At 31.4% G+C, this 26535-nt stretch overlaps 3 protein-coding genes across 4 annotated transcripts; 2 read left to right on the top strand and 1 right to left on the bottom strand.

The window, feature by feature from the left end:
* Positions 1–5541: 5541 nt before the first annotated feature.
* LOC134711903 (RRP15-like protein) lies at positions 5542–12662 on the bottom strand. Its single transcript, XM_063572873.1, has 5 exons — positions 12559–12662; positions 9054–9391; positions 8550–8635; positions 7561–7762; positions 5542–5752 (listed from the first exon to the last, which is right to left on the bottom strand). The coding sequence occupies exons 1-5, from the start codon at positions 12617–12619 to the stop codon at positions 5594–5596; spliced, it is 846 nt and encodes a 281-aa protein (XP_063428943.1). The 5' UTR covers positions 12620–12662; the 3' UTR covers positions 5542–5593.
* A 179-nt stretch (positions 12663–12841) lies between these two features.
* On the top strand, positions 12842–18412 carry LOC134711905 (uncharacterized). 2 transcript variants are annotated; one of them, XM_063572874.1, is made up of 2 exons: positions 12842–12927; positions 17675–18412. In XM_063572874.1, the coding sequence occupies exon 2, from the start codon at positions 17723–17725 to the stop codon at positions 18395–18397; it is 675 nt and encodes a 224-aa protein (XP_063428944.1). In that variant the 5' UTR covers positions 12842–12927; positions 17675–17722; the 3' UTR covers positions 18398–18412. The 2 variants fall into 2 exon arrangements, with proteins under 2 accessions (XP_063428944.1, XP_063428945.1); XM_063572875.1 differs by having other exon boundaries at positions 12856–12965.
* Positions 18413–19648: 1236 nt separating this feature from the next.
* On the top strand, positions 19649–25165 carry LOC134710893 (DDB1- and CUL4-associated factor 4-like). The gene is made up of 5 exons (XM_063571302.1): positions 19649–19660; positions 20574–21419; positions 21864–22031; positions 22733–22847; positions 24434–25165. Exons 1-5 carry the CDS (start codon positions 19649–19651, stop codon positions 24649–24651), a joined length of 1359 nt encoding a protein of 452 aa, XP_063427372.1. The 3' UTR covers positions 24652–25165.
* The last annotated feature ends 1370 nt before the right edge of the window (positions 25166–26535 follow it).

Genomic DNA, 26535 nt, shown 5'->3' with positions numbered 1-26535 from the left:
TAAAAAGTCCGAAAATCCGACAAAATTTCTTAAACCTCACCCAAGTACATCCTTGTTGTAACTTGTTGGGTTTATTGGAAAGAGAAATGTACTGAATATTAGATATTAGTACATGGAAAATTGAAAACCAATCAACCAATATAAACAAAGAAATATTTTTGTTTATCTCTTTAGGTAAATACTAGATAATTCATTAAAACAAGCTTAGAATTCTAGCCATATATAAAATAAATAATAGAAAAATTCTACTCAATATGACAACAGAAAGACAAATAATGCCTCATCTGTCGAAAAGGGCCCAATAACTACGGGGCGCCGAATGGGCCTCTTGGGGTGTTGTACTCGAAATTCAATTTGTACGGACAAAAGTGACTTTTGTTCAACAAAAACGAGTTTAATAAAATTTGTAGCATACTACAAATTTAAAATTGTGAATGCAAATTAGTTTAGTTTGGAATCTGTGAACTAATTTACATACAAAATTGTCTTTTGTGAGACAAAATTGACTTTTGTGAGACAAAATTGACTATTGTGAGACAAAATTGACTTTTGTGAGACAAAATTGACTTTTGTGAGACAAAATTGATTTTTGTGAGACAAAATTGACTATTGTGAGACAAAATTGTCAAAATTGAATTTCGTCTCACAAAATTGAATTTCGTCTCATAAATTTGAATTTTGTCTCACAAAATTGAATTTTGTCTCACAAAATTGAATTTTGTCTCACAAAATTGAATTTTGTCTCACAAAAGTCAACTTTGACTCACAAAACTGAATCTTGTCTCACACAATTGACTTTTGTGTGTTAATTTCCATATCAGGTAACAAAAGTCAATTTTTTAAGCAAATAAGTTTATATTTGCATAGCTTTTTGACAAAAATGAATTTTGTTATCACAAAATTAAAGTTCTAATAAAACAAGTCTGTATCACATAGTTTTTTAAGACAAAAATGAGTTTGTTATGACAGAATTGAATTTTGCACAAAACCACAAGAGTCCCATTTGGTGCCCCGTAATAACAGTTACAGAATAAAAATAAAAGAAACAAAAAAAAATCCTATTTTATACTAATCCATATCCGTATCAAGTTTTGAAGAAAACAATAAATATAAATAAAAGCAACTAAAATGTATTGATGAGAACTCTTTCTCTTTCTCATAGCTACCATACGTATATTCAAAACAGAAAGAGATTATGATACAACTAAAAATAGATACTAAAAAACTTATGATGTAATTATGCATGTAATTAGTCATGATTCAGATGTATAAAACTTAATTTTAAGTAAACTGGATTTTCATCAAGAGGAAAAGTTATGAGTATTGAAGGAAGTGTCGGCTATATGTCAATAAGAAAGTATCCCAAAAACAAAATCAAAATAGAAATCAAAAGGACAACTGAAAACAGCTTTCTTCGTTAGATCCACATATATCACTGCAAACTATGTTAATATGCTCTAAAGCATAGTCAAAATGATTATGAAAAAAACAAGATTCGAGATTTTTTATATCCACTACATTCAAACAAATAGATCGGAAAAGGCTCTTTTGTACCAACAAAATTACGAAAATCCTGTGTTTTTTTAAGTCCTTGGATTTATGATTCGTTTATACATACTGAATAAACTTTTCTTGAATTCACTGGAAACAAACAACGTTAACCAATGCGTATTGATCACATTTAGACAAATGATGAAGGATTTGCTTATTTACATTTAAAACAATTAAATCCTGTTTCTATTTAGTTCCTAGTTTAATATGAAATCAAATTAATCTTCTATTTTTTTTTTTTAAAGTAACAGGATATATGATTTCAACCTATGTCACCTATTTGCAATTACTCAAAGAAATACTTTCTTCGCTAAAGGCAAATTTAAGACAAAGTTTAAAAATTGCATTTCATCAGAGACATCTATACATGTGTATATATGTCTCTGATTTCATTATCACAAAGAATGGGCAAGCAATGTAATTTGATATGTGATATTCATTCATCAAGTGTCTGGGACAATTTAATTATAATTGAGAATGGAAATGGGGAATGTGCCAAAGAGACAACAACTCGATCATTGAACAGACAACAGCAGAAGGTCACCAACAGGTCTTCAATGCAGCGAGAAATTTCCGCACCCGGAGGCGTCCTTTAGCTAGCCCCTTAACAAATTAATACACTAGTTCAGTGATAATGAACGCCATACTAAGCTCCAAATTATACACAAGAAACAAAAATTAAAAAATAAAACAAGACTAACAAAAGTCAGAGGCTCCTGACTTTGGACAGGCGCAAAAATGGGCGGGGTTAAACATGTTTATGAGATCTCAACCCTCACCCTATACCTCTAGGCAATGTAAAAAAGGAAACGCATAACAATACGCACATTAAAATTCAGTTCAAAAGAAGTTCGAGTCTGATGATAGAAGATGTAACCAAAGAAAATAAACAAAATGACAATGATACATAAATAACAACAGATTACTTGCAGTTAATTGACATTCCACCTCCAGACTTCAATTAAACTAATTGAAAGATTATGTCTTCATCATATGAATATCAGGCACAATCCTTCCCCAAATGGGTTTAGTATCATACCATCATAACATATGCGAGAAGAACATAACCCGTGTCATGTCAACAACTGGATTTTAGATAAGTGTGTTTAGTTTTGATGCAAAGATCATATAAGTGAATCAATATAAACGCCAAAATATGCAACAGTATCGTAACTATATCCCTTCTTAAAGTACATTTTAAGGTTTTGATAGCTTCTGAGGTGAATACTGACATTTGTGTGCTTTGTTAAGAATATTTCCATAAACATTTGATTTGAAATACCTGCACGTATAAGAAGTCTGCATGTTCTTTTCATGGAACAAGAGGACATTTTTTATTAGGGTCAAATCTTAAATCATTTGTACAAAGAATTCAATCTAACTCTGTAAGGAAGATCTTAAAAGCAGCTCGAATATCAATCTTTCTTATTTCTAACAAAAGAAATTTATCAAGGGTTTCTAGATACATTTGTTTTTAATTGTACGTACGATTTCAAGAAATGTTATTAGATGTGTGTATATCTGTATCTGACTTCATCCAAATTACAAAAGTTCACATCTAACTAAAGGAATTTGAATCGCACATCTGTTAAAATTGAAACCATTATATCCTTTTTCAAAGTTGCATCCATCTTTCACACACTAAGAATTGTGACCAGGTATGATTCGTGTAGAAAATATGGAAAAAGTAATTAAGGACAATAACCAGTGAAAATCATATCTATTTGTTTGTTGTCTTGTAGAACCTGTTTTGCTGATTACAGTTTCGTTTTGTGCATTATAATTTTCAGGATTACCTTAGCTGTATTTGGAAAACTTTTAGGATCTTTGATACTCAATGCTCTGCAACTTCGTACTTTATTTGGTCTTTTTAACTTTTTTGGATTCGAGTGTCAGTTTGTTTGGCGTATTATAATTTTCATAGATTACCTTAGCTGTATTTGGCAAAACTTTTAAGAACTTTGGTCCTCAATGCTCTTCAACTTCGTACTTTATTTGGACTTTTTTACATTTTTGGATTCGAGCGTCACTGATGAGTCTTTTGTAGACGAAACGCGCGTCTGGCGTATATACTAAATCTATTCCTGGTATCTTTGATGTCTTGAGTTTATTTTTCAAGATCATTGCAAAATTAATTAAAGTTTGACAAACATTGTCAATTGGAGACTAAAGCTCATACTAGATTTGACCCTTAAATTCAGATAATCGATTACCGGTACCAATAAGTCTGATCTTGTTGACCATTCAAGCTGGTCACAATTTCTGTCTTGTCTATTTCGAGATAACAACCAAAAAGCTGATCGAAGGGCAATAACTTCTACAAATGGTTGATTTTACAATTTGTGGATAAAAGAATAAATCAATTGTCAATTATGTTGACTTAGTTGTAGATTGTACACCTCTGGTCAGTTTAGCAGGGAACGGTTTCACAAAAATACTGAACTTTGAGGAAAATTCAAAAAGGAAAGTCTCTAATCAAATGGCAAAACCAAAAGATCAAACGCATTCTTCGATGGGTGCCAAATGTAGAGCAGGATCTGCTAATTTTCCAGAGTACCTGAAATCCAGTGTTTGATGGAGTTTGCGTTGCTCAGTCTTTAGTTTTCTAAAAAGCGTTTTGTTTACGATTAATTTATTTTCTTTTGGTCTTTTTTTTTCTTTTAGCCATGATATGGTTAGTGTATTTTCGACTAATGATGAAATCATGATGTACATAAGATCGGTTGATGTTCATGAGTTCATGAGTTCCCTTGCACCTTAAACTTGTCAGTACTACAATTCATAGTCATTTTAACTATTTTATAGAGAACCAAAAGTATAACTAGTATAGTGCTCAAATTGTAACTACTCCATTTTCGGGCAATATTACTCCATTACAAAGTCAATTGATAGCCTTAAAATATTGGCACTTCAATTTAGCAGACTTTGTATTGTTGTTCAACATTATTGCTTACAGTTTCAATAATTGATCTATGATTAATCAAAACTAGTAGGCAAAACTCAAATAAGACCAAAAGTGTCAGTAATGACAATAACTCCTCTAAAGAACCTATTGATGGTAACAGTCTATTTTCCCATCAAGGGCCAAAGCTCATAAACTCGACAAACAAACATAGAAGAAAGGGTCATAATACCCCAATTTAAATATAAGGCCAAATAGACAGAAAGGCAGCTGCAATGGTATTATGCTATCTATCTGATTTCATGTCAAAGTACATGAATGAAGGCATAATCATGAATCCGAACTATGTTATGTCAGAAGCTTGAAATAATCTTGTAAAATATTCTATTGATGGCAATGATTAAAATTTCATATGATGGACCAAGAACATGTAAGAAGAAATTGTTCAGCTGATCTGACATGATTCATCTGATCACTTTAAAGATCCCAATCAGATATTTTACAGAAAAATGCTATGCTCTGTGCTTATAATGATAATACAAAGTATGGTCAAACAGGAGCATACAGTACTACCCACTCAGAAAATTACTTTCACTGTTTAAAGTTGGTGAACAACTATTAAATTGTTCCTTAATATGAAAGTGTAGCTCTCAGCGGAATGTGTCCATGGGACACAGGTGGTTTCCTGCTAGAATATAATGTTAAGGGACATAACTCAAGAATGGTAAAAGTGACACAACCGAAATTGGCATTTGATCTGTACTTTTTTGGCAATAAGCATTGTGTATGAATTTAATTACATTTGTTTGAGACTAAAATTAAGAGAACAGAAACTAATTCTTAGAGGAACTGATGGGCAAAGTTTAGACTAAATGCCCCCTCCACTGTGTTAGGTGCATACAAAAAATTGTAACTGCATGGTGTATCTGAAAAAGGTTTACTGGTACATCGTAAAACTCATTGTTATATATTTTCATCAAATTCCTTTTCCTCTCTGTCTTTTTTTAAAATAGGCCATCTGTTTTGTGTTTTATTTTCATATCATATGTAGCAAAGAGTATATTTTAGTACATTTAACACTCATCAAAAAGTTTTGTAAAACAAATTTAATTTATTATAAATTCTATAACATAATATTTGTCATCCACTATCACTACCACTGTCCATTTCATTGTCTGATTGAGGGTTTTCACTATCACTTTCTTTATCCCAGTCTTTCATTTTAGCCCCCATCATGTAATCATCTCTTAAAATGTCCCATTTCTTCTTATTGCTGCCTTCTTCATCAGATTCATTTTCCTTCAATTAAAACAAAAACAACATATAACATAGTCATAACATAACATAACATAACATAAGCATTCCGTCAATGTTACAAGTTTCAATTCAAATATTATTTTTGTTAGATTATCAACAAATCCTGTTGATAGGGCAGTCATATCTAATGATTTCAATATTTTTGTTACTTCAATAAATGTATTAACCATAATTGTATCAAATAACTTTATGAAAATAAACTGACATGACCTGACATTATTTACATAGCACTGAAAAAACTCAAATACTAAAATAAAGACACATTTTAAACTAGAGGCTCTAAAGAGCATGTGTCGCTCACCTTGGTCTATATAAAGAAGAAGATGTGATATGATTGCCAATGAGACAACTATCCACAAAAGACCAAAATGACACAAACATTTACAACTATAGGTCACCGTACGGCCTTCAACAATGAGCAAAGTCAGCGGTATGGGCTTTGCTCATTGTTGACATATGTCATGTATGTGAATATTAAACAAAGGAAGCAGATGGATTCATGACAAAATTGTATTTTGGTGATGGTGATGTGTTTGTACATCTGACTTTATTTAACATTCTTGCTGTTTACGATAATCTCTATCTACAATGAACTTGGCCCAGTAGTTTCAGTCGAAAATGTTAGTAAAAATTTACAAATTTTATGAAAATTGTTAAAAATTGACTATAAAGGACAATAACTCCTAAAGGGGTCAATTGACCATTTCGGTCTTTTGACTTATTTGTAGATCTTAAAAATTGCTGTTAATTATTGCTGTTTACAGTTTATCTCTATCTATAATAATATTCAAGATAATAACCAAAAACAGCAAAATTTCCTTAAAATTACCAATTCAGGGGCAGCAACCCAACAAAAGGTTGTCCGATTCATCTGAAAATTTTAAGGCAGATAGATCTTGACCTGATAAACAATTTTACCCCTTGTCAGATTTACTCTTAATGCTTTGGTTTTTGAGTTATAAGCCAAAAACTGTATTTTACCCCTGTGTTTTATTTATAGCCATGGCGGCCATCTTGGTTGGTTGGCTGGGTCACTGGACACATTTTAAACTAGATACCCCAATGTTGATTGTGGCCAAGTTTGATTTAATTTGGCCAAGTAGTTTCAGAGGAGAAGACTTTTGTAAAAGTTAACGACAACGACGAAGACGGACGACAGAAGCAAAGTGATGGGAAAAGCTCACTTGGCCCTGTGGGCCAGGTGAGCTAAAAACAGAATCTAAATCTGACATTGCTGTGAAATGTTAAGGTTTAAGTTTGCATTTATCAGTGAGGCCATTGCAAAATATTTTCTACTCATTTGAACTGAAACTGTGGAAAAACACCACACATTACACACAGGTTTATAGTAAAACTAATTTTACATGATTTGTTTAAATTATTGTTCTCAACTCATAAAGATATTAAATATGTCAACATTTCACAAATTAACACAAATTTTCCCTTCTACATTTAATACACAAATTGTGGCTTGTGTGACTTGAGGTTGCTGTCTCATTGGAATATATCCCAATATATCCTTATATTCATAAGCAATATTCATCATGTAATTCTAATGAAAGGATAACCTATGAAACCATTTTGTGTCAAATTTTAGAAACTGTTGACACTCTTAATACAATTTATTTATACATTCAAATAATTCTAAAATACTAAAGACAATGGTACAGTATCTTAACTATGAAATTATGAAAAGACTACAGTGTTATAACATGGCTATTACTCAATACAATGGTTTTTCCAAAATATGAATATTAAAAAGTTCTTACAATTCTGGACAGTGCTTTTACCTGTTTAATTTCTGTTTTCATATTCATTCTTTGGTTAGATACATTTGCTACCGTTTGTCCTTTTAGTAAATCCAAGAATTTTCCTTTTGTCATTTTGCCTAAAGCCCTTGATTTTTTTGCTTCAGTTGGTCCTGCATCATCTAATTGTTCTTTCAATATTTTCTGTTGTTTCCTAACTGCATTAAATAATTGGACAACTCCCCTGAAATATACATGTATCCATAATATTAATCATTTAATGTTGAGAAAATATGCAGTAACTGAATTATATTCTTGTTGGATGTGGATCTCGAGTCAAGGCTTAAGTATTTTAGATTCTTGATTTATGTGGATTTATGTGGATATGAAGTAAATGTTAAACTGCTGTACATTATACTTTTTCTGGATATGTAGTAAAGATTAAACTATTCTACTTTCTTGTTCTACTTGGATATGTTGTAAAAGTTAACTTTCTACTTTTATATAGATATACTCTGATCTAAATATGAAGTAAAGAACTATTTCACTCTCTTCTTTTATCGGGATGTTTAGTAAAGGTTAACTGTTTTACATTGTACTTTGATCTGGAAATTTAGTAAAGTTTAAACTATTCTACTTTCCTTTTTATGTGGGTATGAATGCTTCATTCACTTACCATATCATTCAAGACGTCTTTGCATATCATGCATGTATGCATGGTTAAACATTATATCTTTTGTAGTTAAAAACATATAAGATACAGACATAATGCATATAGTTTATAAAGCAGCTGTTCTATTAAAATTGTGCACTTGGCTAATCTAAACCCTGTTGTCTGAAGATCTTCATTATTGAAGAACTGAATCTTTCATTCTTTAGTTTTAATGGGTGTAAGATTGTTGACTGAACATAATGTATATGATGTATGTAAATTTCTGCATCTCATGCCAAAAATGTGTTCCTGGCCAATGCATTCACAATTAACAAACATCTATGTCATCTAATTACCAGTATACTACATCAATACACACCTTTGAGCTATTCTTTGTAAAGCTCTTTCCTTATCTCTCTCCAGTGGATCAGGTTTTACCTTTGCCATTGCCTCCCATAGCCTTTTCTACAAAATTAAAAAAAAATAAAGAGGTTAATGGGTTAGATAAGAAAGATGATAGATAAAAGACCTGTTGGTGACCTACGGCTGTTGTCTGTTCTATGGTCGGGTTGTTGTCTATTTGACACATTCCCCATTTCCATTCTCAATTTTATGTATGTGTCCAACTGAATGATTACTAATTGTCTACTTACAAATCAGAAAAATGATAATACTCATTTAGCATGTTTTGGAACAAATCAACAGATTGCAGTACCCATAGTATGAACTTTAAAACATGAATCTAGTAAAATAAAGGTCAAACTGACTTCCTTTTACGAATGGAGATCTTTAATTATAGTGCTTTAAATGATCCTACATACACATGATACATTACATATCAAAGTTTATCAGGTAAACTTCAATAAGTTATAAGAAGATGTACCTTTTCTAATGATGTTTTATCTTCATGCTTTTCATCATCTTCCTCTTCTTTCTTTTTCCTTTTCTTCTCTAATTTTCTATCTGTTGTTCCTTTTGCTAAAATCACCTGTTTATGCTGAGGTACAGATTTTGACAAAATTTTGGCCATGGCATCAGCCAAACCTTTCTTGGAATCAGTCTCAATTTCCTCCTCACTTCCATCATCTCCATCATCAGTCAGTCTGGTCTTGGATTCAGTGTCAGCCTCCTCATCATCTAGACCTGTCTTGGATTCCGTCTCATCCTCTTCATCAATCAATCCTGTTTCAGAATCAGTCTCAATTTCCTCATCACCTCCACCTGTTAAGAAATCATTTGTTTACAATTGTTCTCATGTAAAAAGAATCAGTACCATAACTGACAATGTAAATTGTCATCACTAATTATATCTTCTCAAAGCAGGTTTTTGTATTTCAGTATAAAGTATAAATTTGACTTGCCGTATTATTATAAGTTCTTAATTTTCAACTATTCTCTTTTTAATATTCCTATACTTTTCAATGTGACACTGTTACCTTAACTATGATACATGTCCCAACTCTACCAATTAACTGATAAAAGATTGTTTTGGGTGTTCTGAGTATTGGGGTGTTTATGAGCTGGATACATGATATTAAACTACAAAGTACATTCAAACATCATGAATCTGTTGTTTCAACAAATTTTACAACCTAATGTACATGTATATGAATCACAGAAGCGCTATAGGCATGATGGGTGCTTCAAATTCTGCACAAGTGACAAACTGTAAAAACATTCTGTGCATATTTTTTTTCTCAGTTTTTGGATCACCTGAACTTGGCGAGCACAATTCATGTATTCAAGTATAATTGACATATAATATATGGTTATACATGTATGTGTGTTTAGTTTATGATGTTCAAACTGCTTTTTCTTTCCTTCGAATTTATACTAGATTATTGCAGGAACATATATATATACTGTTCCCAGATTATTGGTGTTTCTTTTTGTTTTCATGGTTATTGTCTTATTAATGATTTTTATTACATTGGTCGCAATGAATTACATTGATTTCCTAGTTAAATGAAAACTGAAAATTTCATATGTGAAATAAACATGATAAACTTGGTTAAATAACCCCTGGACAAAGAAACTTTATTCTATTTTTAACAATCTAGGATTTTTAAACCTAGCTGGGGGAAACTTTTCTATTAAACAATATCTACCAAGTATTAAACAACGAGTGATTGATCAGTGCACACAGGATCAATCATAAAAAATTCATGATTCATCAAAACTAAAATTTTACCAACAATTTCATAATTCAAAGCAGCGTAGTTCTTATATTGATGTTTAAAGTAATAGATTAGAAAGGTCATCTCTGTGTAAAATTAGATTGAGTGCACACAATCTTGCTATTGAAAAGGGGCGATATTTAGGTTAAGCCACCGACAAACGAGTTTGTAATGTATGTAAATCAGGTGAGGTAGAAGATGAAAATCACTTTTTACTGAAATGTGAAATTTTTTCCAACTATAGATTTAACTTTAAAAATAAGATATTAAATATACTTCCTACATGTTGTAGTGAAAATCAGCTAAATATTAATAGTTGTATTAATAGTAATTCTTTAAAAGTCAGTGGCGGATCCAGAGGGGGGGTTCCGGGGGTTCGCACCCCCCTTTATTTTGGCCGATCAATGCATTTGTATCGGGACATATGTTTTGCACCCCCCCTTTGCCCTGGGATAGCACCCCCCCTTTGGAAAATTCCTGCATCCGCCCCTGAAAGTCCTGAAAGTGACTAGTTCTTATATATATAAATGTCTGATGTATAGAAACGAGATTTTGGCTTCTTAATTATAACATATTTAAATATTAGTAACTGTATGCAGGGTTTTAGCTAGGATTTTGAGGGCTTTAGTCACTTTTGCGCGTGATAAAAATCAGCCTTATTTTTTTATAAAGCAAGGGATCTAGGATGTTTATCAAACTAGCTATACATATATGTCCAAGTCCTTCAAGGACTAGTCTAGGATCTTTGAAGACTTTAGGATTGCTAATGTAGGCAGTTATTTGCAATATTGAATGAATTGACTGATGTGATGCTAAGATATGAAGATAAGAACAGGGATCTGGTGATATGGTCAAAACTTCACTTCAGTTATTTTCAGGGCACACCCCTTATCAACAAAAGTTGGGTGCCTTTATTTTTAACCACTGCACAAATGAACTTGTAACGACTTTTTCACTTCACAATCATTTATATCCTTGAAAATACGTTTTAATATCTATTTGGAATCAATTTCTTTAATATTGGATAGAAGGATCTGCATCTATACTTAATGGGACAATTCTAATGACTGTAGACTGTAGATCACGTTTACTTTCGATTTTTAAACGAAATGAAATGAAAACGGGAAGTGACAATTGAATAATAATTTTAGAACAAAACCGGATTCATCTACGAACTTTTACGCATGCGCAATGCATTGAACAGGAAGCACCTGTTTGCAAGTGAAAATATTTACGTTTTGAATAAAGTTCATTCTTTTTAATCGAAGTTGTCGAAAGTTTTTGATGAATATATTTATATAAAGTATGACGAAAATACGTTGAAATGACGAAACTACGACAAGCAAACTGCAAATTATAATCCTAAGGGAAATATTGAAATTTAAATAAAGTTGAAATGTCCGGGAAGTTTATCAATTTTGTTCAAATGACGAAAATACGACTGAACTGTGAGAAATGATTAAAATGAAATGCTGACTGACTGATTTAACTTAAATAGATTATTATGATGGTCATTTACGAGGTTTTATAATGATAATTAAGGGATTAGTGACCCATCTGATTGGCGATAAGCGGATTACTTGTCATCACAACTTTTAACACCTTTGGTAAACGTTAATTACCTGAGGGCCATAAACTTGTCAGAATCCTTAAGACAGATAGAATTCAAGTAATTTGATGTGTAAATACTTTTACACTTTCCAAATTTAAGTGATGAAATTGATATGAAATATTTTCGTCATTTCGAAAACCTTTTCGTAAAATACGAAAGTGACGAGCGCTAGCTAAATCACTGCTGTATGCTGTATTCATTGTTGTAATGCACTGTAATATGGGCCTTTGCCAATTATTGTAATTGTGTGGTTGTGCCAATAAAATATTTGTATTTATTTGTATTTGTATTTCACTCTCTGACGCCATACAAGGTGTTTTCAAGATGTCGATAACGACAGTTCAAAACAAATTGTGAATACATAGAAAAAAGATATAGTTCCTTATATGTTTCACATTAATTTCTTTATAAAAGGCCATTTGCCAATGTAATAAAAAGAATAACTAATTAAAGAATTCAAATATCGAAAAATTATTCAACTCGCGACTAAACAACACTGATAATTAACTCATGCGCTACACACTTTTGTGAAAGTACATTTGTTAAACTCTTTATTAATGAGTTTTCAAAACACGGAAAAATAAATGTGTAATACACACTGATGTCACTGCCATAATCGCTCGATCCATCGTCTGGACTTTCAACTGAAATGGATTGCATTTCCACGTGCTCTTTGTCGTGTTTGTATACACGATTCGTAAAAATTACAAAATTTTAAACGAAATCGTCAAAAGTTATTCATAATTCTCTGTGTAAACACATTTCACAGAGAAATAAAAAATGAAGCTCAAATGTTATTCAATTCAAAATAAATATTGAAAAATACTTTTCAATATTATAAACAAACAAGAGTTTTTAAAGTCTTTTCATAAAAATAGTATTGAAAATTATGAACTGATAAAGGGAAATAACTCATTATTTCAAGGGAAAAAATAATGAGCAGTATTGTCATAAAATAGGACGTTAAGGTAATAGTCCTAGATTTAAATTAACATAAAATACTCAGGTTTGTTGATATCTATTATAATCTTACAACAGAGGAAGAAATTAAAGATAATCATTCGATTAAACATATACAAAAGAAGATGTGGTATGATCCAGATTGCCAATTATGACTGAGACAACTCTCCACACATTGCCACAAGTTGACACAAGAGACCAAAATGACACAGAAATTAACAACTATAGGTCACCATGTGGCCTTCAATAATGAACAAAGCCCATACCACATAGTCAGCTATAAAAGGCCCCGAATAATATGAGGCAGGCATAACCTGTGAATGGGGACAAAGTCTGTATGTATTATTTTTTTTAATTCAATCATGTTGATAAAAGAAACCGAAATACCGTACGTCATAGCCAGATATAAGTAATGGTTTTGCTTATTAATATTCATAATATGTAAATGAGAATTGTCCCACGTGATAGTAGTTTGAACTAGACTGGCTTGATAGGCTTGATAGGCTTGATACCATTAAAACCTTTAAAACACGGATATTATAAGTTGCCCGTCACAGAGTCCTTATTTACAATCACTTTGATATTTCCGTAAAGTTGTCAGGCGGTCAAAATCAAAACAATGAACACGAATTTAGTGATTTTTTCGTGCTTTCGTGAGTTTATTCTTCTTGAAATAGTGACATTTTAATTTTACGTGGGAACCTAGAGTTCAACGACTACACATACAAGGTTTGGACTTGCTTATTCTTTGGAAATTCAAGTTTCAGATTTCACCCCGGCAACCTGTTTTTGTAATGACATTGTAAGCTAATTTTCAACACGAAGTTTGCAAATTTGACGTTTCAGCCATTTTAGCCTGTATTTTACACTGCAATGTTAAAGGACTCTCGCTTTGATTTTTAAAATAGCTCAGGAACCTGTATTTTTGCAACAGCAGTCATACTGTTTCGTTTAAAAGGTGTGTATAGTTGTGTATATTCATTTTCTGCCCCGGCAACTTGTCTATCGCTTAAATTAAAATTAAAAAAGACATTTTTTCAAAATTCCCTATCATTTTAATGTTATTTCCGTGAACCGTATCCGATTTCTTTAGTATAATATTCAAATAAGCAAAGTGGCGTTGATTTCTGGATATGTAACGTTCCCGATTTTGGTTCTGTTGTTAGGGAATTAGCTGTGACGTTCTCTAAGTTATGACGTCATATTCGATGTAAACAAAAGAAACGCTTTCATCAGGTAACGTTTTTTTCATATCAAACAATTATTAAAATTGAATTTGCATTGAGATCCAATCTTATATTTTACTAGACTGATAAATATGAAAGAATGTCAAAGTCTCATGCAAACAAGACAGATAACTGCGCAAATGCGGGGAAAACCGGAACAGGAAGTAGATCTGAAAAAAAAAGTTAACGATTTTGAGTTCATAGTAGAATGAAAAATTCGGGAAATTCCGATTTTAAAAAAAAAATTTTTTTATTGATTTTTCTACCGTTATTGGGGACTTCGTCCCCATATAAATGTAAAAGAATTCAAAAGAGAAAACTAACTATGCTAATGCCCTAATTCTTATTTATATAAAAAAGAATGAAAAACAAATATGTAACATGTAAACAAACAACAACCACTGAATAACAGGCTCCTGACGGGACAGGCACATAAATACATAATGTGGCGGGATTAAAGATGTTAGCAGGATCACAACCCTCCACTAGTCCTATTATATATGCCTTAGCATTATATATTCACAATTTAACGTTTTCATGCTGATAATTTCATTTTTTTATTTTTTGTCTAATTCAAACTCATATGCAGTTTTTAATTTAGTAAACATGTTATTTCCATCAATTTAGCAGATAATTTTATTATTGCGGTACATGTACATGTATATTAATCAATGAGTAATAGTTTTCTCTTAGAAGAAATTTTAAGGTCTGAGTGAATAAACTAAACAGATGTATTTGTTCAATGGGACAAATGAACTGCCAAAAGTTTAAATGGATAGGTAAATATCAGGTGAAATGGAAAGGTATAAATGGGTTCACAATAAAATAGTTTTTGGAAAATGACGCGTCAGCGGCATTCTTCCATTACTATTGACCAGAACAACAGGAAGTCGATTATTGCCTCCGCCTACCGCACTTGGTTTAATATTTACTATTTTACAAACTAACTGGTATCTGCTTGTATTCCGCTTCACTAGAACAAAGTGTGTTAGTCGGACGGGAACCAGTTTACATACTTTATTTTATTTAGTACAACAAAAATGTTGACCTGTCCATAGGAAGTCTTGTATAGTCCGCGCTTTTATTCTCAACAATTGGACCTTCCAGTGGGGATGCACACTAAATACTACAATTAGCAAGAAATAAGAGAACAAGTTCAATATTCGCGGCGAGGTTGTTTCTTTACATTCCGCCATCTTTGTTATTGATATTGTAGAGGGCGCTCTCATGATTTTTCAAACTAATTATTTTAACTCGTCCATATTAATAAGTTATTTCTATTTAATATCAAATTAAAAGTGATAAATATAAAAACTAAACCTTTCATTACAAATTTCTCCTTTCTGTTCAATGCATTTAGAATTTGTAAACTAAAAAACGTAATCGGTTATTGTTCATTCCGTTTTGATGTTTCATACCGACTTAAAATTGGTTTGTATAAGCTTAGACCCTTCAAACATTAATGTGATAGGTATATTAAAGACTGTTTTACAAAAGGATGGAACTTTTTTATTTTTAAAATTGTATTATAGTGATATCTGTCATGTACGGATTTCGACTTTCACCGGTTATTTTCTTCTTTTACACGTGCGTTTTAAACTTCCTTTCAAAACATCGCAAAGTTTCAAAATTGTTTTTTAAGTGAATTAAACTTATTTCAACAATCATGAAGCATTCTAGAATCATTTTAAAACAGTTTCTACTTCTGTTTGATGATTGAAAACAGGGTTTCTTAAGAAAATACTGAAACGATCGCAGAGGATTTGAAATGTTCAACTGAAATCGGCACCTGGTTAAATCGGCATATAGTCAAATCGGCACCTATTTGAAGTCAATTTGGCATCCAATAATATTTGTTATAATATTTTCTATTCAATCAACTTATAACTTTTACAAAGTACATAGTTAATTAGTTGTTGGGTATAAAGGTAAACAACGAAGCTGTTACTTAATGAAACAATTAGAAAAATAAAATGGAAAACTATGAGTCCCTTTCAAAAAATCTAAACAAATAATAATTTTAAGTGTTTTTTTCAGGACAGTTTAAACAACATCAAACCAACAATCCTGTAAAATGCTCAACTGGTTAAAAAATGCATAAAAAATGAATATTCAATACCTTAAATTCCTAAATATACCTCATATATATAATTAAAAATACATGTTCCAGACCATGAGTATTTGGACTGTACGTTCCGGACGGTATACATATACTCGTACAGTCTGACAATACTCGTATGATCGGACTGTATGGGTAAACATGTATGGTCCAGTACGAGCTAACCATTTATCACAATCTTTATTTTTTATTTTTTATAAATTTTTATCATTACAATTACTTTTAGATGAATCAAATGAATAATTGAACAATTGAATTTAAATATTTGTTTAATTGAATATCTGAATCCTATTTTGGTACTCTCTCCCATGGTGACTCTTACTACCACAATTAATGATAAATTATTTACATTTACATGTTTGCAGTTCATTCATGTTCCTTTGCATTTGCATTATTTTATAAAGTTTATAATATTCTAAAATTGTAGTTTCACATCATGTTAACTTACAATAATGTAAATTTCTATGATCATAATTCAATTAATGTATTACTGATCGACAAGCTAAATACAAGATTTTAACATGATGAACAGATTTAATAAGCGTGAATTTTTGTATTAGTTAAAAAATTACTTTTTTATTCCAATTACTATTGGAACTTTTACTTATTAATTTGAGAGTTTAGTTATGTTGAGCTGTAAATGAACTTTACATGCAATTGTAACTTATAAACTTAAGCAACTTCTTAATGATATTAATCAGATTATTTTGAAAAAGGACGCGTACGGTCCAAATACTCATACGGTCTAGAACATACACATTTAGTGGAGAAAAATAAATATATACAAAATGTACATGAACCCCCAAAAATGTGAAAGTAAATATTTTCAGACAATCCTTTCCTTAGGTACTTAACTCTTTTTGCTTAAATACTAAAAACAAATCTGGCAACCCCTTTCTTATTTTTACTCTTTTTGCTTAAAATACTGTTAAAAATATATATTTAACATGGGTGACAAATTGACTATATAGGGTGTCGATTTGACCAGGTGCCGGTTTGACTATAATTTTTTTAAATTACCTGAGTTTCATTAGACCTTTGATAACAGTAACAAACAGATTATTTAAAATTAATTAAAATTTTCTGAGAGAAGAGACTATGTACCAGTGAGAAATATACAAGCCTTTCTACGGTATTTATTTGTACAATTCAGGTAGTCTTGACCTATTCATTTGTCTTAAAAAAATACAGTCACTTCACACGCACACATATATACGAATATCAATTATATGCTTACAAGACATGTTGCATTGTTAAATTAATTACGGTTTGTGAAAATCAAGACTTGCATAAAAAATATCCCAATATTAGAGACAGTGGCGTCATTTTTCCTCAGAGCTTTCAGCTCTTTGATTTCTTTAAGAAATTAAGGTTTTTTAAATTATTCGTAAGACTTCTAATATTTTGTAGTTGTAGTATGGAGACTAAAAATATGCATCATTTAAAGTAAAACAGATTATGTCATCGAGATTCACAGAATTGTACAAAAAGAAAAAAGGAAAGAAGTCTAAACATTTGGAGGACTCCATAACCAAAGATGAGAAACATATAGAAACAGTAAAGAAAATACAAAAAAATCAAAGTCGTGGTAAAACCTTAAAAGGACAAAGTGAAAAGAAGCATGAGAATCATTCCTTAGATCAATTAAAATTGTCTGAGAAGAAACAAAAGAAAAATAAAAGATCTGAGACTGGAATTGAGAAGTCATTTAATGATTCAAAAGCTGAAGCTACACCCAGTTCAAAGAAAAAGTTGAAAACTGAACCAACAAATCCGTGTAAATCCAAAGTTAAGACTGTAGCTGTTTCAAAAATTAGTAGGAAAGAAAACCAGATTCACAAAACTGACAAGAAATGTAAAGAATATCAGAAAAGTAAGACTGGAAAAGTAGAATCTCGGAAGACAAAACAATCATCAAGATGGAAAACCAAACATAAGCAGAATACAAATAATATGGCATCCTGCAGTTCAAGTTGTGAAGGGTCCACTTATTTTTCTGAAAATTCTCTCATTAATCCACGAAGTTCATCACAAAACAAACATCATAATAACCACAGAAGTTGTTCCACAAAACTTCCAGGAGATGAAAGCAGAGAAAAACAAGACATGCCTGATATCCTTTTAAAAGTATAATTAACATTGAAGTGATTCTAAATGCACTTTTGTGTAATTTTCAAGCATAGTACTGGTCAGTGTACAATGGTGTAAGTTATAAGAATTGATCAGTTTGTTTGTATCATCATATATACATCAACTTCCTATATTTTAAGTTTCTCTGCTAAAACTAATTGGCCTGTTTGATCCAAATCATTTGCCAAATGTCATTAATATGAATTTAATGGTCATTTATATTTTTCCTAATGAAAAAAATCATATTCCAAATTTTTATTAAAAAGTTTGAAAGTCATTTGAAACTTCAAATTAGAAAAAAATATGCATATGTTTTTTATAACTAAATGGCTATAAAAAAAAAAGAAGATGTGGTATGATTGCCAATGAGACAACTATCCACAAAAGACCAAAATGACACAAACATTAACAATTATAGGTCACCGTACGGCCTTCAACAATGAGCAAAGCCCATACCGCATATAGTCAGCTATAAAAGGCCCCGATAAGACAATGTAAAACAATTCAAACGAGAAAACTAACGGCCTTATCTATGTAAAAATATGAAAGAAAAACAAATATGTACATTTGTAACACACAAACAAACGACAACCACTGAATTACAGGCTCCAGACTTGGGACAGGCACATACATAAATAATGTGGCGAGGTTAAACATGTTAGCGGGATCCCAACCCTCCCCCTAACCTGGGACAGTGGTATAACAGTACAACATAAGAACGAACTATAAAAATCAGTTGAAAAAGGCTTAACTCATCAGATAGACAAAAAATACAAGTGGACGTGGCCGGGTACTTATACATCCCGACACAAAGAGACACAATGAACAGATCTGAGAGTACTCCCAGTTATCTGACAGCTTGTTCAAAGCCATTAACAACTAATAAAAAAATCATGCCTCTTAGACTAAGCAATCAATCCGTACACATCCAACATACAATGGATTTTGTGTAAAGACATCATAAACAGCCAGAGAAAAACATGACCTTGTGCAATGCCAAGTTACAGGTATAGACAGATTGTAGATCCATGAAAATGTATATGTATATAACATACTAGTAATATTTAGTTAGCTTTTAATCTACTGATAAATAACAAAGTCAATATTCATACCAATAAAAACAATATTCAATGATCTTATTACAGTGTTGAATAGGTAACCTTTAAGAATAAGTTTATTTAAAGGAGCAACAAGTTTACATGGATCATTTCTAAAATTCCAGGCACGGTTAACAACATTTCTGTAAAAACGAGGATGTGCTATTCCGTTTGAAATAAGTTTTCTACAGGTACATTTGTACAACTAAACTTCAAAACCAAAATCTGTATATCTATGGAAAAATTTAGTAAAGGTTTTAAGTAATTTATGGTAACGATATCCCTGGTTTAATAATTTACCAGTAATACATAGTTTGTGTTTGTTAAAATCAAAACAGACAGGGGCATAGCAAACAAGTTGTGAAATTAAACACCGTAAGATGGTGCCAAAGGAACATCACCATCTAGAAATGGAAAATTAACAATAGGGAACTAAAAATCGTCTCTTTTGTCGTAAATTTTAGTGTGTAGTTTCCCGTTTAAAACCAAAATATCTAAATCCAGGAAAGGACAGTTATTACCAAATACATTTGATTTATTTAAAGTAAGTTTCTTGGGGTAAATTTCAGAAGTATATTGAGAAAATTCTTGATTATTTAACGAAAAAATATCATCAAGATAACGGTAAGTGTTGTTGAATTTATCAACTAAATGCAATTTCGACGGGTCTTTACTGAGTTTAGTCATAAACTGTCTAGTTTTTATTATAAAACTAATGTATATAAACTTTTAGTCAGTAAGTCTGACCCTTTAGCATTGGAGCTCTCTCTTTCTATTGGAAGTTTTATGTACTTCATTACTAGTTTAAAGTAAATGCAATTTGGCAAAATAAATGTGCCAGTAATGCACAAATTTGTTTACACTTCATAAAATTAAAAAAACAATGGAACATTTTAGAAATGTCTTCTTACAATATAAGTCATGAAAAAAAATAACTTAAATTTTAGTCTCATCTGAAAGTAGCAGTAATTTTTAAGCCATGCTTGAAGTTAAAAGACTAAAAGGTAATATATATTTGAATACAAAAACTTCATACCATTTGACAATACAAATCTTTCATTCATATTTTTATGCCTTAACAGTATCTACAGCTTCCTGGATTTTATTATGATAAAGAAAAGAAGAAATATTTCAAAATTTTGCCTAACAGTAGTTGCATTGGAAAATCATTTACCAAGGAGGGTATTAAAATAAAAGAAAAAGAAGAAACAAGAAAATCTGATTTGCTGTATCCGATAAAACCAAGGACAGAAACTCCAAGAAGACATCAGCTTTCTGTCTATGATAATTGTCTTCCTTGTGTGACCTGTAATTTTCAGAAAGGTCTTTTATCAAACAGGCAGTTGGATCACACTTTACATAAAATTAGGTTAAAGAACTTGAATACAACCCCACAAACTAGAATTCAAATTTATTCAGACACAAGAAGAGACTGGCTTGAAAGACTTGAGAATGCCAACCAACTTGAAATGATTGATAATAAGCATATGATTGGATTATTTTCACTAAAAGACTCCATGATTCAGAGAATTTTGTGGTTAAAATTATCAGACAAACCCAGTTCTAGTCAAAAGGACAGATTGTCTTTATCAATAGATCCATTCCCTAGTTGCAGTAACTACCAGTCAGCTGTTAAGATCTCAAGTATGAGTCTCATTGACAAAGACAGTGTGTTATATACAGGGATGGTTTATACTGGTACCCCAGAAAGTTTAGTCTTTATCAAAGGGTTTGGTGAGGGCTCCAGTAGATATGAAGTTTATTCCCTTGGCCAGAAAGCAACATGGACTTGTGCGTGGAACAAACATGCCAACCAATTTAGTGTAGGGAGTGAGAAATGTGGATTACTGTTAGATGTCCAAACCAGGAGACTTTGGGAGATAAATACTCACAACAGTGATGTTCTTTGTCAAGTATTCTCAAAACAGGTATGCTCATTGTTTACATTGTCTTTTTCTGTTTTTGTGTGTGGAGAATATCATAAAGATTATATGAATAGATAATAGTTATTTGAAAATTTATTGTATTAATTTACATTATTACATTATATCTGTGCACTACATGTAGAGGATTCCTAATTTTAAGAAGGATTCAATGCATGGATACAATTTAAAAAATCTAATACATTGTACATCAATACATGACCATATATGAATATAAAAAACTGTGACATATAAATTTTAGTTAACTAACATCTTATATGTTTTCATATTGGAAAGTTATAAAAATGTAGAAACCTTGAATTGAGGTCAACAAATTGCATTTGACAATAATCAGTGTTCTACCTACCATACAATTGTAGGACCATAAAACACTATACATGTACTTTAAAAACACGATGAATGATATTTCACAACCTGTGTATATTACAGAACGGGAACTGTTTGTATAGTGGTACAAGGAACAGTCAGATTTTCACCCATGATCTACGAAGTATATCAACGTATGCTGTCAACCAACTGACTCAGTCTTCTAGTGTCTGTGGATTACAGTTACTACAAAATGATGTCCATCTATTGGCCAGTGATGTGAAAGGACAGGTAAAAGATAAACATTAAAAAGAGCATAAATTCAGTTATTCATGCAAGAAAATCAAACAAATTCATCTATTAACATCTTTTTTTATAGCTGTCAATTTCTTGCAATGATTTACAATAGGCAATTTGGTCACCTATAAACTGTCTCCTTCTAATTCTAAATTCTCATGATAACTGGTCCTCAAAAGCTGCTTTACTACCTGACAAACATTACTTGGGCATCATTGTAGAACATAGTACATGTATTTACATATGGAAACCTCTATTATAGTAGTAAAAAATCCTCCATATGATGTTTTAAAATGACAATAATGTTGCATGTATCTGATGTTCTGTGGATAGCATGTACTTAAATAAATAAAACAATATGATTAACGTGACAATTTGTACTTTTTAGCTCAACTAGTCCTAAAAGGTCATGTGAGCTATTGCCATAACTTGGAGTTCCTCAACATAAACTTTTACACAAAAACTAACTGATTGAGTGGCCTTGATGGCCGAGTGGTCTCCGTAGTCAAACTACTGAATCACTAGTCTGTCAACACTGAGATTGTGAGTTTGTATCCTACAACTCCACCATAATTAGTATGCAGAGTAAATTCTTAAATTAATTATTTATATAGATGCAAGGTGAGCAATACTGTTCTCCCAATTTTCTGTGGTAAGCTATTCTCAATAAATCTCTATTTTTTTCTCTATTTTAGATAAACCTATGGGATTTAAGAACTAGGAAGGTTGTAACAGAGTATTTAGGAAGTAAAAACGAGTACTTGAGGATACCTATACATGTTGACCAGTCCGAAGAAATTGTTTATGGAGGTAGGTGGACAGATTTTAATGTGTAAGACAAACAGACAGTTTATTACCTAATCCAATCCAAACTTTGTTTAGTTTGGGCCCTTGGGCACCCCTTTTAAAAAATCCTGGTTGTGCATTTGCGAATGGAGCATTAAGTTTTACCTTTGTCCATCTGTACATCTATAAGTCCCAAAGTTAGTTTCCATTCTAAGTTCTCTAAATTTAAGTTTCATCGATTATTTGTATTAAACTTAAACACAAAATTTACAACCACTAAAAACAGATCAAGTTGGAATTTTCGTGGGATCACTGTAAAACCGTTAAAAGAGTTATGCCCCTTTACAAATGGAGAAAAATTGATGAATTTCAGTTTCTGTAAACTAACTTTTTGTCTCAAACAAATTTAATGAAACTTATACACAATTCTTATTACCGTAAAACAAATATCAAGTTTAAATTTTGCTGGTGTCATTTGAACCATTCCAGAATTATTCCTGTTTACAAATGGAAGTATTGCTGAATTTTTCATTTCTGTTCTCCAACTTAAGTTTAACTCAACCAAAATGTTATGAAACTTGTGTGCAATGCTTATTTCAACAAAATACAGATTAAGTATGGATTTTGGTGGAAACACTTTAGCTTTCTAGAGTTATGTCCCTTCACAAATAGAAAAATATTGAAATTTTTGTTACTGTGTTTTCCAACTTTAGTTTGCCTTTTAAGTAAGTAAGCAAATGTTATGAAACTTATGCACAATACTTATTACTTCAAATTTCAGATCAAGTACAAATTTAGGTAGCGTTGATTTTACCATTTATCACTTATGCTCCTTTATAACTTTATTTGATATCCAAGCGAGTCATTGTCTGCATCCCATGAACACAGTCCCCATTTATTTTTTCTAATATACATGATTACATGATATAAGTGTTCATAGTAACTAAATTACTGTTTTCTTTGATATTTATATTATTTTCTTCTTATCATTCTTGCATCATTTGTACTCACAGCATAAGTAATCCTTGGTAGCAGTGATATTCTTGAAATATTATTTGTGTAAATATCATATTCTTAAGCTACTAGGACTGTAAATGGCCAGGTCTGGTGGTAACTTATATATTCACCTTCAGTGTGAGAGGTCATAGATTTGGACCCTGGCTGGATCATACCAATAACTTTATAATATTGCTCTTTTCTGCCTACATGTATCCGCTAACACACAGCATTAAGGAGTAAGAGTAAATACTGGTCGACTGAAAGTCAAAGTAGTGTGTCCAGGTAGAGTGACATATCTGCCTGCTGACTGTTTCCTTGTAAACTAGCATGTTAAGAATCTGGCTCAGCATGTTGACATTGTACAAAGCAAGGTTAATATTCATATTACAATTACATGTTCACGTCCTGAATATGTTATTTATATGACTCTTAACGCCATCCGTATTTCAACTGGTTTTTTTTATCATTATAAACCATGATGTCAGACTCAGAACAAAAAAAATTATAAGCCAAGGAGATTAATTTTTAATGGTGTTTTTTATAGGTTACTTATCATACTAAATATATATCAGCTTTGATGAACCTAAAACAATATTTAAATACTCTTTCAGTTGACCAAGAAGGATATACAAGATTATGGTGTTTACAGACCGGTGAACTAATGAAGACTATTCCTCCGCCAATGGCAACTAGTTATGATTTCTTCCCATCGGTGTTATACTCCAAGACATGGAATGATAGACAGGGGAATACTGGACTATTAATGGGACTGGGAGATAAAGTTTATGTTTACTCAGATTATACCGATATGGCTATAAATGACTGTTAAAGAGATAAAGTTTATTTATGTCTACTCAGATTATACTGATATGGCTATAAATGACTGTTAAAGAGATAAAGTGTGTACTGAAATGCCCTGACTTTTCAGTCCCAAGTTAGTCCAAATAATTATGACGTCTTGAAAGGCTATTATAATTTTTTTCTTTGATGCCTTACATCGACGTAAGGCGTCAAAGAAAAAAATTATAGTAGCCTTTCAAGACGTCATAATTATTTAGACTAGTCCCAAGTATACTTTTTTGTCGAAGGAATTGAAGGATAGACAGTTGATTTTCATTCATCCATGATTAGAGTGTGACCTTATTGGTATAGCGTGTGCTTTCACAGATAATCTGGTTGATCACATAATTTTGAAAACACTGAGAAAAATGATTTAATTAAACAGCTGATAAATGTTTTATAAATCTTCTTAGTACTTATTGTCTCAGACAAACCATTATACATTTTACTTTTATTTCTTTCCTATGTAAACAAGAAGTTTTAAATAAAAGATCAGTAATATAGTCTATAGTTTGTATTTATTTGTATGTTTTCAACTGTAACTTAATTTTAGCTTGATTTCATTTGCTTATAATATGTATTGTGTGAGGTGTCAAAGGGCTATCCATCAGTGACATTTTCTTGAGGAGTCTAAACACAAATTGAAGATCTTTAACTGAGGCTCCAGTAGTGTAGCTCCCTTGGGTTACAATGTCTTTTTCAAAATTATCTCATGTCACCAGGTGACTTTTGAGCAAAGAAAGCAATTATAATGTCATATGTCCTTTTAAAGGAGACATTAGGTCGCATAACAAATCCCTGAAGTCTTGTATCAGATTTGACCATGTTTAAGCCATCTATCAAAAGACAAATTCAATGAAGTTCAATCTGTCTTAAGGAGGCTCGAGGGTATAAAAATTTCAGAAAAAAAATAAACATTTGTTTTTCATGACAAATTTTATTTGTTACCTTTTGTAGTTGTTACTTTATCATATGGTACAAAAATCATTCAAAACAATCAATTCGTGTTGGCCCCAGATGACTTTTAAAATGTATACATCATTGAAAAAGTTCCAAATTATCTCCCTTTGGTGGGAAAATGCCAATTTTTGGCTTTAAAATTGAGGTATCTTTTTCAACTCATCGGTGACCTATATTTTTTAATATAATTTCCATATAAGCTGTACTTAAACTAAATTATTGTTAAATTTGAGCGATTTCTGTAATAAATTAATTTTTTTATTTCGATATTAACTTTATTTCTCCTATTACTTCAACAGAAAAAACCCACTTTTACAAAAATGTATGCTTCTTTCGAAGACAGATTGTGAGCGCAAATGAACGGTGACCCCACTTTTTTATTTTATTTTTCTATTAACTATAAGACAAAGTTCATTTATAGCAAAATATAGAGAAATCCTATATAAATGATTTAGACCCGCGAACCCCCTTAACAATGAAATCTGATTTCTCTAGTCGTTAAGGCTGAGACTTGCTGCAGAAAGCTTAACATAGGGATAGTGATCCAGCATTGGCAGCATTAGCTAATTTCTTAAAAGCTTTATAGATACTTCAGAAGGTGAAAGACATGGATGCTTCATGCTTTGTATATAGATGCCTTATGTTTTGAAGTTTCCATCTATCATATGTCCCTTGTCCTTGACCTCATTTTCAGGGTTCAGTGACTACTAGAAAAATGTTAAGATATTTTGTAATGTTAATTTCTTGCTTATGAGTAATAGGATAACTATATTTAGTACGTGCATACCTTGCAAGGTCCTCATGCCAATCAGACAGTTTTCATTTGACCTCAAACCCATGTCATGCATCAGTGAACAAGTCCCAAGTCAGGAGCCTCTGGTCTTTGTTAGTCTTGTATGTTTTTCTATTTCAG

Source organism: Mytilus trossulus, chromosome 3 (assembly GCF_036588685.1).
Source record: "Mytilus trossulus isolate FHL-02 chromosome 3, PNRI_Mtr1.1.1.hap1, whole genome shotgun sequence".
NCBI classification, from domain to species: domain Eukaryota; kingdom Metazoa; phylum Mollusca; class Bivalvia; order Mytilida; family Mytilidae; genus Mytilus; species Mytilus trossulus.
The sequence above is the reverse complement of the archived record's forward strand: the minus strand, read 5'-3'. Positions and strand labels throughout refer to the sequence as shown.